The sequence below is a fragment of the Ixodes scapularis genome, unplaced genomic scaffold (genome assembly GCF_016920785.2).
Source record: "Ixodes scapularis isolate PalLabHiFi unplaced genomic scaffold, ASM1692078v2 PGA_scaffold1__304_contigs__length_218370807, whole genome shotgun sequence".
Lineage (NCBI taxonomy): Eukaryota > Metazoa > Arthropoda > Arachnida > Ixodida > Ixodidae > Ixodes > Ixodes scapularis.
In genome coordinates this window covers 107336645-107352733 of record NW_024609846.1, presented here as the reverse complement: position 1 = coordinate 107352733, position 16089 = coordinate 107336645, and the positions used below count along the sequence as shown (strand labels likewise).

At 41.6% G+C, this 16089-nt stretch overlaps 1 protein-coding gene across 1 annotated transcript in view; it reads right to left on the bottom strand.

Moving 5' to 3' along the window:
• Positions 1-8715: 8715 nt before the first annotated feature.
• The window catches only part of LOC120841963 (neprilysin-1-like), a 118628-nt gene continuing 111254 nt past the window's right edge, over positions 8716-16089 (bottom strand). The window contains exons 14-16 of the mRNA XM_040212951.1: positions 11678-11809; positions 8957-9018; positions 8716-8859 (exon numbers count right to left, since the gene is read on the bottom strand). Of these exons, the coding sequence (XP_040068885.1) occupies positions 8716-8859; positions 8957-9018; positions 11678-11809 (338 nt within the window). The remainder of the gene's footprint in view (positions 8860-8956; positions 9019-11677; positions 11810-16089) is intronic.

Here is a 16089-nt window from a genome sequence, read left to right as displayed (position 1 = left end):
CACGCAAAAAAAATTCAAAGTGCCAGCGAGTGCCCTGTGCCGTAACAATGTACCGCAAGGTGTCGGGGCAGTCAGAAGGGAGGCATCAACCTACGTCACTAAAAGTGGGTTCGCCGGAAGTCACGTGAGTTTCACTCCTCATGCTCTCCACGACCGCGCCTTAGACTTTTTTTTTATAGAGCGCAGCTCTTAGGCGCCCGTTTCCGGCTTGAGCGTCGTCGCCGTCCCCGTCGGCGTCGGTGTAATTGCGACCCCCCCCCCCCCCCCCCGAGGACCTCGGGTTCCTTCGGGAGGACCTCGGGTGCCTTCGGGAGGACCTCGGGTGCCTTCGGTGACCTCGGGGAGGGGGGGTCACGTAACCCCCCTTAGGTCACGTGACCCCCCCCCCCCCCGAAGTCACGTGAACCCACCCCCGAAGTCACGTAAAACCCCTCGAGGTCACGTGATCACGTAAAACCTGAGGTCACGTAACGTAAAACCCGAGGTCACATGACCCCCCCCCCCCTCAGTACCCTTCCCTCCTACTCCTCAAGAGCTGCGCTCTAATTCGGGGTACAGGGAGCTAGCTGTAAAAGGCTTTCATTTCTTTTTTTTATTTTTGTCTTTTTTACGAGCGACCGTAGAAAACGAAGTTTCAGTCTCACTTGCTTTTTATTGCTGCACCGTTGGTTAGTTTGCGTGCTGTAAAAGTTGAGGACGAAGAGTCAGTGGATCGACATAATGGAGCTCAAGATGAAAGCGTTGCGAGTACAAGCCAGTGTACGAGTGCATGCCATCAGTCCGATGGTACATAGCCGTACTGGGCACAAGACAAGGTATCGAATTTCGAAAAAAAAACTTTAGAACGCTCGCAGAAATTAGGATTGCTAGCATTCGACACGCCCGATCGCATTGCTGAAGGTCAGACACCAAGGTCGTCGAATCATCGGATACTCTCCAGGCTGAAGATGCCTCCCGTCTAGAGAATACGAATTGGTGAGTGTACCAAGTACAAGTAAACGTCAAGCATAAAGCACGTGTTTTCTCTAGAACGTAAGTAGAACTTGTTTACTAGGTTCACTGACTCCTCGTCTTCCACCTTTATGGCAACATTAGGCGATAAAAAGCAAATAAAAAAAACCTCGTCTGCTTGTATTGCTTGCGAAGTGTGGAGAATAACAAAAATATGGAAAAATATTACACGCGGTCACAATAAGCACGAGGAGTGATACAACTCACGTGACTTCCGGCAATGCCTCCCTTCTGAGCGCCCCGACATCTTGCGCTCCATTGTTACGTCACAGGGCACTGGCAGGCACTTTGAATCGGTCATCGCATTCCTATCTTTTTTTTTGCAAATAAAAAAGTGAAAGTCGTGTACAACTCCCTGTAACGCCGAATTAGAGCGCAGCTCTTGAGGAAGAGGAGGGAAGCGTACTGGGGGGGGGGGGTCAACTGACCGGAGGGGGGGAGGGTCACGTGACCGAGACCTTGGGGGGTCACGTGACAATGCCGATGATGTCATCAGTGACGTCACTGATGACGTCATCAGTGACGATGACGATGCGGATACCGATGACGTCATTAGTGACGTCACTGATGACCTCACCAGTGATGATGACGATGACGATGCGGATACCGGTGACGACATCAGTGACGTCACTGATGACGTCATCAGCGATGATGACGATGACGATGCGGATGTCGGTGACGTCATCAGTGATGATGACGATGACGATTCAAATGCCGGTGACGTCACTGGTGACGTCATCAGTGACGATGACAATGCAGATGCCGGTGATGTCATCAGTGACGATGAACTCATCGGGGGGTCACGTGACCTCGGCGGGGGGTCACGTGACCTCCGGGGGTCGCATGACCTTGGGGGTCACGTGACCTTGGGGGTCACCTGACCTTGAGGTGACCTTGGTTACGCCGACGGCGACGCCGCTCAAGCCGGAAACGGGCGCCTAAGAGCTGCGCTCTAAAACACTACGCAACTCTAAAATGAAACATTTTTTCGGTATTGTCCTGAAACACCATTTTAACGCCTAGCATAAAAAAAATATATATTTTGTTGGCGTGTCAGAGGCCCTTTAAGTGCTATGACACTTTTCAGTTGAGGATTAAACGTTTCAGTTCTTTTGAGAGGTACTCTTAATCTTCGTGTCCTCGGGATAACGAGCAACAGGGGAATATATTATCGGGAACTATAACTGTCAGTACAATTCATATACAAACAATCAGACAAAATAATTTAACACCAAAAAATTGAGATGGCTTGGTTGTTCACAACATTTCGTATGTTCGATTCTAAAAGGACAGCAACTGTTCGTTGCGTCTAGCTTCTGATTTTCAAATCCTTCTATGTTTCTTGTTTACAAGAATACAGCGTTCTACACCGCGTACGTTTTAGTAGGCACAAGGTTTTCATTAACTTTGTTTAGGCGTTTTTGTACGCCTTCTTGGACTGTTGAATTATTTTCAATGTGGCTGTCTAAAATGAGCCACTGGCTCCTGCCTTTTTCATTTTCACTTTATTGAAGTCTTTGAGCTTCACTCGGGTGGTTAAAAGGTTTCATTTATGATCTATATTAATTTGGGTCTTAGTTACTCGCAGGAATGTTTTTTCTTCTGTAAACAACTACGCTGATTGGGTGGTGCCAGCCAAATGTTCGCGGAACCAGTTCAGTCGCCCACCTTTCATAGGCCCTTCTCTTTGCGTGAAAGTTTGCAGAGAGAGCGTGATCACCTGGTACAGGAAACATGGTTGATTGGTCCAACGTTCACCTAGCTTCTACCGCCCTGTTAACTTAGTGATGAATAGTGCATGACTAGGCCCGAGTCTGTGTTCGTGCGTTTAAAATTTAAAGCCATTACAGTACAGACGAACGCTAACACTGCTAGGACTGGATTGATGCGTTAGAGGTTCGGCCTATAATTTATATTAAATCAGTGACCTGGAGGCCGATCATTGAGTTGACGCCGTCGTGTGCCCACGCTTCATAGAAAAGAGACTGTATATCGGCTTCTATTATTATCAGCGAAAACTTTCTGTAGTAATTCAAAACTTAACTGTGGCAACAAGCATGCGCGAAATACTACATAAAAAGTAACGATACGGACGCCACATATTTTCCCCAATGCACATTTACGCCCTCCCATGATAATATTTTTTATGACCTCAGTTTTCTTGTGCGAACTATGAATTCATCTTGTTTAATAAACAAAAAAAAAACAAAAAACAAAAAAAAACAGCTTCCGTTAAATTGTTTTTTCCATTTCCATGACGTTGAGATTCCGCTTCAGCCATTGGTGTATTACTATTACCGGGCGCCAGTTCGTCTGCTTCTTGCACAGGGGTTCCGATGATGTGAGAACGCCGAGCTTTAATTGACTAATTGAAAAAAATTAAAGATGTTTACAAATCTGTGCAATGAGATATTAGAGCGCAGCTCTTGAGGGGGAGGATGGGAGAGTACAGAGGAGAGGGTATGCACCTCCGCCTCCTCCGTACCGTTTCCTCCTCTCTTCCTCTCCTTCTCTTCTCCTCCTCCTGTCATAATCCTCCTATTCTCTCCTCCTTTTTTCTCCCCCTCATCCTCGTTTTCCCCCTTCTCCTCCGCCTCCGTTCTTGCTGCTTCATATCCTCCCCTCCTCCTCCTGCATACCCTCCTTCCTCCCCCTGTCTCCTCCCCTCCTCCTCCTCCTTCCACAGTTTTCCCGCCAAATTTAGCTGAAAAATTGACGCGACGTGACATCAACACCAATTCAGTGTAACGGAAAAAATGACGTCAAATGACTTGGTATCACGTAATTTATGAACGAATTTAGTTTCTATGCTAAATTTACCTGGAAAATTGACGTCACGTGACCTGAATGCCATCTTAATTCCCCGCAAAATTTAGCGAGAAATACAATTGGTGTTAAGGTCCCGTGACGGGAATTTTCCCGCTAAATCTAGTGGAGAACCTGAATTTGTCGGCTAAATCTAGCGGAGAAACTAAATTTCCCCGCTACCTTTCGCGGGGAATTGAATTTGTTTCGAGGTTACGTGACGTCATTTTTACCGCTAAGTCTAGCGCGGTTACGCCGACGCCGACGCCGCAAAACACAGAAACGGGCGCCTAAGAGCTGCGCTCTAGAAATATTGGGTAGAGCTCAAGTCATCTAGCGTTGAGGTCTACCCACTATCCTTTCGATCGAAGCCAATGAGAGCTCGGCGTCGTTGTGACGTCACCGCAACTCCCGCGCAAGAAGCAGACGACTTTCTCCCCACATAGACACCGAAAGACGCAGGAAAACAGGGCCAGTCTTATTATGATGATGCTTCTTAAGCGTGATTTGCCTTTTGAGGTTATTATCATCTGATGCAGCAATGCGATTGGCTGCGAATCAAGATGAAGACGCCAGACACTTGACACATCCTGTTTTCTTAAAGGGACACTGACAGGGTATTTATGCCCGCCAAGGTTGTTTTTTTTTTGCAGATGACGTATGATAGCCCAACCGCCACGAAAAGAATTCGCGGCTCGAAATTCGTATTTTTTTCCTCCCGAAAACCACCGATCGAGAACTGGCTGGTTTGAGTCACGCTCACTCTCTTCTCCGTAGTCACGAGCTGTTTTCTATGGTTTAAACACAACCACCAAATGTAATCCAAGTCGTTGGTCATCAAAAAAACACACATAGTTGTAAGTTTAGAAAATTAATATGATACCCCACTCCCGTGACTTCTAAAGAGCAGCAAATAGGTTGATTAAAGAAAAAAACAAAAAAAAAAAAAAAAAAAAAAACACCTACTTCCATGTTACTTCCGCCAACTTTCTCCTACTCTGTATTTCTTCCTCCACAGTCCAGTTTCGGTTTCGGTTTCGAGCAGTTGCGTTTTTTTTACTTTACCAAAATATATGTGACGCCGTAGCAAAATATTGACTGGGTAGTCTCCTGACACCATAATAAACCTCATGACAAAAATTCTTTTTAGGGATGTTAGTGTTCGTTTAAAGGGGCACTGACAGGGTATTTTTTTTATTGTCTGAAACGATGCAAGTTGTCATAAACATGCAAAAAAAAAACGCATTGCAAAAAAATAGTTTCCCGCACGCGCGCGCGCCTTTTATTTTGGGCGTTTTTCTCTACAACTGCTCACGTCCTCCCTTTTTTGATTGGTGACGTCAAAAATCATGAAATTTAGAAGCTTTGTAGGCGACATTTCTATAACATTTAAAAACGGCAATCATTAAACATGTTTTTTTTTTTTTTTAACGCAATTACGAAGGCAGTACGGCCCTCCTTTTTGAAATACCAAAAATCAAAGTCCGGTGTGATGTCGCCTCCTGGATTTCTACCCTCCCTCGGAAAACTTGGCGGCACTCGAGCACAGGATGATCGGTGAGTCAGGGAACCGGACGAAGAAACCGGTCTTTCTCGGCCCGCCGGCGCCCTTCTGTTCGCTTCTCTCCTCTTCGCTTCGGGTCGCGGTGGGAGCGACGTCTTGCTTTGTAGCGTGGATCAGAAATGCGAAATAAAGTCGACTCGCAGGAGACAGCAAACTTTTACGTCTCTGCACTGGCGCAGATCGCGCGGGAACTTCAAATTCGGCATTTGGAAATTGTGTTTTACTTCACAAATACTGAATTCCCAAGTTTCGAATTTTGAGGGTAATGTCAAGGCACCGTTTTCATCGCTTTGGATAATAAAAAAAAAAAAAGTATGATTTTGATGTGTCAGTGCCCTCGGTTTAACCTGTCAGCGAATACGTAGTGTTCAGAAAAGGGGGGGGGGGGGGGGGGGTTGACACTTAAATACGTATCTTATCCTCACAACCTTAGATGATTTGTGACGTACGTGACAAATATTTCAACAAAGGCTTATGACGTAGTCACTCCGTCATAAGCCTTTGTCATAAGCCAATATGAACGGGAGCACGGTTTATATGAACGTAATTAGCGTTTTTTCGTCCCCGTTCATTTTGTGGCTCATATGACTTCTCGTTGAATTAAGCGCGCAATATGGTGGAATTCGCGAAAATATGTTGACACACAGCCTGTGCAACAATTTTAATTACCAATACCTTCCTATCGCGGTATGCGTTCGTGTATATGGCCCACACATAACGCTAAGATTACAGCGATAACTGAATTATTTGTTTTATTGCGTTTCAGCAAAAAAACAATATTTAACTTCCTCGTTAACCTCTTTCATTCACCTTTTAGACTATTGGGTTATAACTCAAAAAAAATTTTTTTGAGTAATGATATGCATATTATGAAATTGAAGTAGTGAGGTTCAAGAAAATATGTACCCAAAAAAGTTAGCTCTGGCTTCTTGAGAATCGTCGGGTGGATTCCGAGTAAGCTCTGGCTTCTTGAAAAGCGTCGGCGGCGGCTACATTCTAGCATATATGAAAACAATTCCACAAAGGAACATGCGAAAACTAGGCGTGTCAGTCGATGCTGCTCTTGGAATAACATTTAAGCATAGCTGACTTCGGATATGTCTATGTCTCCCACTCCCCCGCCAGTTAATGCATTACTTCTGAATTCAATATAAAAAAACATATTTCAGAAAAGTAGAGGAGAATGTAGTATAATTTCTGTACGCATAAAAATCGTAAAACGCATTTTAGGATTGCACTCCTCCCCAACAAGGCTTTTCTCACCGATATTTGGCAGGACTGTGGACGTCATTAATGATATCATATCGCAGCCTTCCTTCCTCGATGTTCGTGCACCAGTTCTTAGAAAACAAAGGTGTATTATTACACACTTAAAAAAAAAATTGTTAAAATATTGCAGTGGTTAATATTTTTATCCTGCTAATTTATTAAACGATACACACATTTTGAGAGAGGAGAAGGTTCGAATATCCTTCGCATCACTAATTCTATAAACTATGTTAGTCTATTTGCATGAATAGAAAAGCTGAATGCTCAAAGCCCCAGATCTGCTCTGTCAACGATTTGTAGTAAACGGGTTATATAAACACTCAAACACAGCAGCGCACTTAGCGTACGCTAATTGAGAGCTTTCATGAAACAATGGTAATTATTCCTAAAGTGTACATAACGTATATTTCGACAATGCTAATATAGCCCACTTATTAAATTACACATTGTCGCGTGCACCTACCAGACCGTTAGGGGTTGCAGTAGAGTTTATAAACATGACTAGCGACTACATCATACACCGGTTATTGTGATTGCCTTGCTGCTGAGTCTATCTTCAGAGGCGTATGTTCGCATCGCCAAATTTGTTTTTCGCCCCGAAAACAACTGAATGACCAGGCTTTTATGACGTCGCGTGCAAGCCATGTATACGTGCGCAGCATGAGTCTGAAGCAAAAGTTCACCTAAGCTGTCTTATTCTTATAGTGCAGTTATTAGGAGCACATTGTAGTATACTATTAAGGATGGTTTTTATCGAATAAATTATTTTCTCAAAATAGTCGTGAAAGATACACAAATGCAGTTTCGAAAGGTGAGTTATACGGCCAGGCGTACATTAGGTTCAGGGAAGAATGCAATAGCTGAATAATAAACAAAACGTCACTAATTACTTTCTTCATTAGACGGTTTAGGGCACATGTTTATATTGAAAAATCGAGGCAATCAATGTTGAAGTTCAGCCCAGTTTTTTTTTTTTAAATCCTGGATCGAACACGCAGCTCGAGTTATTGAATGTGAAAGTATGTTCTGGAAAGTTGCCGATTCTGAAACCAAACGCACGATGCCCGCAGGAGGGACAGTCCTCCTATGATGCCGGCGGGTCACGTGTTAATAATTAATCGGCGTCACTTTTACGTCACAGCGTGTTGAAGCATTCGCTTTTTGCTTAGTAGTGTATTTTCATTTTTTTTTTTTTTTGCTTCTTTTTAGCCTGACTTCCACCTATGAATAATACGTTTTTCTGTGATATCGCAACATGTCGCGGCAGAGAAGGTGGCTTATCGCTTTAGTTCCCCAGCCAAGTAAAAACGACTGCAATCAGCTCCTGCGCGCTGAAAACAAAATAGGGACGCAAATTTCGTTGTTAACACGTGACCATCCGGCGTCAAACGAGGGTTGTCCTTCAGGTGGGCATCGCGTATTTGGTTTCAGTATGGAAAGATTCCAGAACGAAACTTGAGAATGAATAACTAAAACTACGTGCTTGATCTAGTATCTTGAGAAATAGGGCTGTCATTCAACATTGATTGCTTTCATTTCTTCAATATAGACATGATTCATAAAACATTTGAATAAAAAAGTAATTGGTGAATACGCGAGAATTAGTCATTTATTAGTTGCATTCTCCATTAAACATAATATCCCCAGGACAATATAAATCACTTGCACAGAACCCATTTGTGTAGAATCACGGCTCTTTCTAGAAAAACATGTATTTGATAAAAAATAAATACACCCTACATATTATTTCACCTGGCTTTCAATCAACTGGGTTTTTGCAAGAGATATTGCATAAGGGCTCTGAAGTATGCGGCAGAAGAACGTGTTGACGATATTTCTTTTCACCACTAAAGGTGGATTGGTTATGTAACATTGAACGTCTTCAATTATATGTGTTTCTGCCTCACTAAAGTTAGGTGCGATACAGCTAAAAGAGAGTTTTAAACCAGGGAGAAGTTGCTGTTTTGGTAATGCTATGCCACTGGAGGGTGCTTCAGGGTCATGTCGCCAAAAAGTACTGCTGAAGAAGTATTTCTACAGTGTATCATACAAGGTTTCTAGGAGTATTACATATATTTGCAATTTGTTAAATCTAAGAAGACGTTTTGGATGGAACTTACATGGGCATACGAAACGAAGAACAGCTGGTCTCCCGTTAAGTTTTCTAGATCATGAAGGAGTTGTTCGGTATCATTGAATTTTGTCCATGCCTTAAAATGAAGGTGTAGAAACGATTATGAGATTTATTTTTACCTGAATATATAGACTTCAAACAAATGCTTTATTTTCACTTTTTAACCTGCTTACCAGATAGGCTGCTCTTAAGCCAGCGATGTCAGCAATATTTTCACCTAGAGTATGAAATCCGTCTAGCTGAAAGAAGCAAAAATACATTGTATAATTTTAAACAGCGTAGTAAAGGTGTGAGGCAATCACTCATATCTTTAAAACCAAAAATGCACACAGCTTTCAATAAACCTACGTTTGATGAAAGTTGTGCAAGAATTTAACTCAAAAGTGCGAGTATTTGAAGAGCCATGGCGTGGGTGGCACAAATGGAATGATTAACACGAAGATTTACTCGAAACATATCTGGTTCACCTTTTTTATATCATGCGAAAAGGCATGTGAAACAAAAATATACATTAGCGTGAGTGGGAATCCGACCAAGGTCCAACGTCGATTTTGGCGCATTCAGTAACTTAGCATTTGTCTCTCTTCTGGTGTATTTTATTAGATATTTTAACTTTCAATTTCTCTGTCTTTTATAACGTCACCCCTCTCTCTCTTTCTTTCAAGTCTCATACTGAGTAATTAAGGTAAGATATCCGCACATTGATCCTCTATCAAGCATGTGCCCTAGACTGTTTCAAAATATTCTATTCTAAGGCCGTTAAAAGAACACGGCGAGGAAAAATATATTTTTTAAAGGGTATAGATGGGACACGTATTTTTTAAAATAATGTTTCCACGAAAATACTTTCTTGTTTTTTTGCGCAAAATGAGACGCCATTTAGATGCAGAAGTTGGAGGTCGCACCTGGTTAAGCCTCGCCCCGTGCTTACAAGGTGCTTACATTTCTCATTGGCTGGGGAGACGATTGGCGTGTGAAAGGTTAGTGTTAAATTTGTATCTCCGTGCCATGATAGTATTTTAATCAACTATTTTTCTATGTTTGAGAAGAAAATAATAAAGATTTAATTAGTGATTTCAAATTTATTTTGAGGTTTGTTCTCCAGCTTTGGTTTGAAATATAACAAACTTGACTGCCGGAGTCAGTGGAGTGCTGAACGAGCCAAGCTCGTTGAGCTCGTCAATTTTAATGAGTGCGACTGGTTTTGCGTTTACAGGGGTACTTAGAGGAAGATCTCAGCCAACACCACCTAGACAGAAGACCTCCGCACGCGTTATCACAGTCAGATCGATCGAGACGTGAGATTAAGCACGAGTGATGTGTCAGTCTTCGGCTGGGGCTCGTGTCCAATCAGCGCGTTGAAGGTCGGGTCGGATCCAATAGCCAAGTTAGCGCTATCCGACTCGGATGATTTTTCATAGAGGGAGAGGAGGCCACGCGGAGGCCTGTTTGTTGTCTAGCTGGTGTTGTCTCAAACGACGTAGTTTGCAACATAAAACTGCCACAAGTACGCGCCTTCGAATCGTTCGCGGATGCTTGTTCCTGCATTTTCCGGCGTTTAACTTTTTTTTTTTTTCTCTCATACTCACTCTTCCGCTTCTTTAAGTAAAATATATTATTTCTCATTCCCTCAAATCACATGATCTATGCCTTCCTCTTTCCCCAAGGGGCGTGAGCCCTTCCAGTTACGAAGAAATGCTGTGAGGGAAATAATTTATGTCAAGAAAGGTTTCACTCATGTATTGTTTTAGGAAAGAAAGAGAGAGCAATAAACAATAAACACATTTGTTTTGCTTTTGAGTGTTCTGATCAATTTGGAAAGGCTATTTCTAAAAAGACAGGATAACCGGTTAAAAATATTGGTTGTGAAATATGATGACAATGTCCTGATACATTATAAGATTCAACGTTTGCCGAGCGCATTTGCACTTCTAATAAAATTCTTTTCCTATCTCAACCAAATCTATCGTGCGTATGCTCTAGGATATGTCGAATGCAACTATCAAGGCTTGTTTAGAATGCATGTTTTTATATTTCTTAAAAATGTAAAAAAAATGAAGCGTATTTTTTGTAACTTTCGAATATTGTTACATAAAAGAGAAATCGCACATATTGGTTTGTGGATCATTGCACTCAGGCGTTTAAAAGAAGCAAATTATTTTATTTTACAATGGTCTTTTAAGCGTATTGCTATGCCTCACGTGTGCGCAAGAACATGGTCTTTTCATGTGTATTGCAGCCAGAACATTGAAAAAACTAGGTTTATCACACCTAACTCGAGATTTATATACTAAAGAAACACACATTCAGCATTATGAACTGACAATTTAATTACGTTATCGTTAATAATAATAAAAAAAAAATTCACCTTGCGTGTCACCTCTAAAACGGTTTCAACCTAGCTAGATTGTCGATGCCTTTTCAATTAGTGAACGTGTTTGCGTATAGGTTACTCTGTGCACACAACTAAACCTGTACGCATACAAGTCCTGTGTAAACACAGGTCCTTTACGTATACGGAGGAACCAGCTTATATATCGGCTCTGTATCCCCATAACATAAAAGTTAAGTTGGTGTATGTTGACGAAGTTCCCTGACTTTAGTGTAAATTTCAGTTTGTCATATCTATTCCAAATAAAATTAGAACTCCTATCTATATGTAAGAAACTCTGCTTGTTCAAAGTTTTAAATACTATATATTATAAAATAGTAAATAAATAAATACATTACTATGATTTAAAACCTAATAGTATATAAAAAAATGAGCGAATTTATTAAGAAACGGCGAGTTTTCGAGCGTGTTTTTGAAAACCTGGAAATTGTACCGAGTTAATTTACTGTTCTAACACGTTCACTATTATTTAAAATAATTATAAGGAATGTTTGGACGTCACTTACAGTCATGTTGACTTCTTTTACAGTTACGTTGTACATCTGTACAAAGCAATGAGATCTGTTTAGGAACGCTTCTTGCGCGGTGGGTGTCCACCAGTTCCTCAGGTTTCCATCAGCATCATATTGGCTTCCTGGTGGCACAACAAGCAACATTACCCATATAAGTATATGTCAGAATTTACATTTTCTAGACGCTGATATGAAGCAAGAAGCGCGCATCAGATCGTACATAGGCGGTGATAGTGTTGATGCAGTGTTAAGATAGGGAGTTCGCGGGGGAGGGGGGGGGGGTCTTTAATAGTAAAGAGTTTTGATAAAATGTGTCCGATCGCTCCCATGCAAGTGTTTTCTGATGCCATTTCATCCTATTCGTTTTCGAATGTTTTTTTACAGATTTCCTCTTAAACATGACCTAGCAACTTTGCTTTCATCGTGATTACCGTATAGCATTGATATCTGTTCGTTCTGCACGTTGTATATTTACGTGTGTGTTTTATATCAAGACTCCGTTCGCGCTGAAGCACGAGTAATTCAGCTATATTATTGCTAAATTATTGTTATATTTCCGGAGCCTCTTGGCGCGATATGAACGTGACAGACCGAACAAGAGCCGAGAGAGTGCAAGCACGACGGCGCAGGCCACCGAATTTTGGCTTTCTATAAATGGTGTGACTATGACTCGGCTTTTCTTTCTGGAAAAGCGGTGAGGCAGAAGGCAACTTTTCTTGCCTTTCTTTTAGGGCAGAGTCAAGCAACATCAAAATAGACTATCGAAGATCATTAGAAATCATAGACGACAAGATGTACCGGCACATGCACGAAAACTGAATTGTGCAGCTTCTTGAGAACCAAATTTCCCATGGGGTCTTCTAGGCATACCTCCGCAAACCTCAGTCATGACGGCCCTCCCTCACCCTCACTCCCTATCATCTTCACAGGTGAGGTGAGGGCGAGTTAGTCACTGAACCTTGAAAATTCATGAGTGTTTTTGCGAGTGAGGAAGGTGAGGGGTGTGAGGGCGTGAGGGTGAGTGAAGGGTTGAAAGTGACTGTGACCGTGAGGGTGAGTGTGAGTTAGGGGCTTAAGTTGAGTGTAGTTGTTAGGGTGATGGTGGGTGAGGGGCTGAGGTGAGTGTGGTATTGAGAATGAGGGTGAGCGAAGGCGGCCTAAAATGCCGACGTTGCTTACAGGACGTTCAACATCCTCCGGCCGAAAAAGATGCTTGAAAAAGAGACAGGTAGTCCAGGAGCGAAACATTGTGGTGACCACGTTCGCCTTTGGAGCGCATCGAGAGGGCGTAGATGAACTTAGCAAATGCTGACAAGCAGCGGGAGGATCTTAGAAATGTCATGTCCGGTATCATCCTGTTCCTTACGACACTCAGCTGTCCCTAGACCTCCCTTGATTCGACTGTCTTATTTGATGCGCGCCAGTGTAGAGTATGAACTGCACACTTTTTATCGAGTGTTCTTTTTTTAATTTAAAGAGAAAGGACTCAATACATAGCTTTATCTTTCTGATTCACACGAGCGAGGAATCACGCAACATGAAAGTCTCTTTATAGTACAGTGGCGCTATTGACGGCGCTCAGTTGGAAATGGAGACCGGCTGGAGGGCAAACAAATATATGTTATTACGATTTTTCACCCATTTTGAGGTTGTTTTACTAACCGAGGTTAATGCGATTGGTGGGCTTTTTTGTCCCACAAGAATGAGCAGATTTCGGCGCTTATATGGATAGTTTGTACCATCTTTTCTTCACCTCTAGTTTCTTCTTCTCGGTTCCGGGAAGTATCTGTGGTGTCGTTGAAATCACCATTTCAGGATTGCGATATTTCGAGGAAGAGTTTGCTCAAGTGAAATGCCATTTTCTTTCAATACATTCTCAAAATTGATTTGATTATCTTTTGAGTCAAAGAGTAAGATAATAATATAAAATTGGAAGATGTTGGGATATAGAGACTTCACTACGAACTCGGTTTCGGGAAGGAAGCAAAACGAGTGGTCGTGACGCGAAAGAAAAAGACAGACAGAACCTGGAACAATACTGGGCTTTCAATGAATGGTTCCATCATCACACGGGCTCCGGACATTGTCCAAAATGTCAAAATGAGAATAGACAGCAGAGTTTTGCCTATCTCAAATACTCTACTTAAGGTACTGTATTTCAAATATGTTTTGATGTATCTTGGTTTCTTGCAAATAATTTTGATCGAAAGTAATTGATACTCTATTTTAATTACATTTCTGAGTATCTGGTATTCATTGCTCACGTACATTTTTGACATTCCGCCATTTTCCTAGTTTTTTGGTCTGAAGTGGCGTGGGCATGGCGCGAGCAAAATTTAACAATCTTTCGAGCAACCAAATCCTGTTGCTAACATTGATAAGCTACGGTGACCTAGATCGAGCTCGTGAAAGCATCGCTTTTGTACCGATTATGACTCATATTTTAACTCAAAGTTCGTACAACGAAGTTTTTCCCCTCGCCTTCGCCAAGGCGCCTTTTGTTTCCTAGAGTTCCCCCCCCCCCCCCCCCCCCCACCGCCACAAAACAAAAAGCTCATCTAACAAAAGGGGTGTTTTTATGGAAGTAAAGATTGCCACACTGAGGCGCACATCGGAAAACAACCCACGCGAACAATGCAAACTTCTGCATCAACGAAATTATAACTAGAAAAAATTATGAGAAGTAAACACACAAAGAACGCGTTATTTTTTTGCTTGTTGTTTATTTGATTTCGCTACAATAAAACGTCGAGGTTTTTTCTCGTTACTCTGGCATTTATTTCTCTCGCGAACAGTGTCTGTAAGTGAACGTGATCAGCAGAGAACGTGACAGGAAACGAACTACGAGCAGGATGGCTCTAAAAATGCCAACGTAGCGTCCCCTTGAACGCTGCCTACTTGAAGAAGGTGAGACCAGTGACCTCGCTGTTGTGTACACTGTCTTTGTTCTCTATTTACTGATTTCCGTATGTCAAGTTCGTTTTTTTTAGAACTCGCCATAAACATAATAAAGATTGTAGTTAAACGATGTGTATAAGGAGCGCCGCATGACGTTACATTCCACGATGTCACTATGCTGAAGCGACCTCTTTTTTTATTACACTAGAAATGTTTTGCAAACATGTATCAGGGATATCCTGCTTCCTCTCGTTTGGCGGCACAAAAAAAAACTAAAATGTTTTTTTTTTCGTGCTGTTACGTGCTAATAAACTATTCCGGTAAACCAGATTTGCGCAGCTGTGCAATTGTGTTTGTCACTGACTTCGATACAAATTATGCAATGATATCTTAAAAAGTAGTTGCATTACATTTCTAAGTATTTGTATTCTACTCAAGATACTTTACAGTTCAAGTAACTTGATTGGTATTTTAGATGCTTTATGAAAAATGTATTTAGTAAATTAACTTGAATATTTTTATCCAGTATTTTGCCCAAAACTGGTAGACAGCTGTATCTAACTTGAAATATGATCAGTGGCTTCGCTATGTAAATTGTAAACAATGAGCTATTACAATTCAATGCACTATCAATAAATTAATCATTCTGTTCTCAGGAAAATGTAGTTTCTCATAAGGTTAAAAGGAGCGAACAGAACAGGTCGAAAAAAGACACACGTACGACCCAGACGTGTCCTGTTTTTTCATCCTGTTCTGCTCGCGTCATTTAGCCTATTAATCGGTATGTACCAACTTGTCTCAACCAAGGTTTTATTTCTAGTTTCTCAAGGTCGCGTCTTGGTATGCAGTTTAATAGCCAAAAAATTCTGTGATGATGCCAGCGCACGATAGAAGCAACATAGGACACATAACATTCACTGCTTTTGGGTAGAACTTTGTTTCTAAAGCGGTTAACGGCCCCCTTGTACTCTGCGTGTACGCGTCAACTTCGCTTGCTGCACATAAAATATCACAGGAATCATCGCCGATCAAATTGTTAGACCAAACCTGACTATAAAAAACAAACTATGATTTATAGTGATGTTACCAGACGAGTTCATTGCTGAAAAATAAGTTTATTAGAAGGCGGTAACTCATAGTTTGCAGAACCTCCCTAAATGATTTGATAAATTTGTGTGTAAAAAAGAGTATTATGACAAGGGTAGAAAATTTAATATTCTGCAGTACAATTTTGCAGAATATTCAATTTTGCAGAATTTCTGTTGTGGGGAGGCAGAGGCTCGTCAAGCAACAACTGAGTTGATTTGTTCTCTGTCTCCCCTCTCCAAACGGAAAGAAATAAAGAGTTTGAGTTTGAGTTTAAGTTTTGAATTTTCATTTCTCGTGTAGAGCCTTTAACTTCTTTTCGTTTGTATATTTTCAGAAGTCAGCAGCGTTTAGTACATTGATATTATTACCTGAATATTAGGCTGTAATTTGTTTAGCGTGTCTGTTTCTTTTCAAT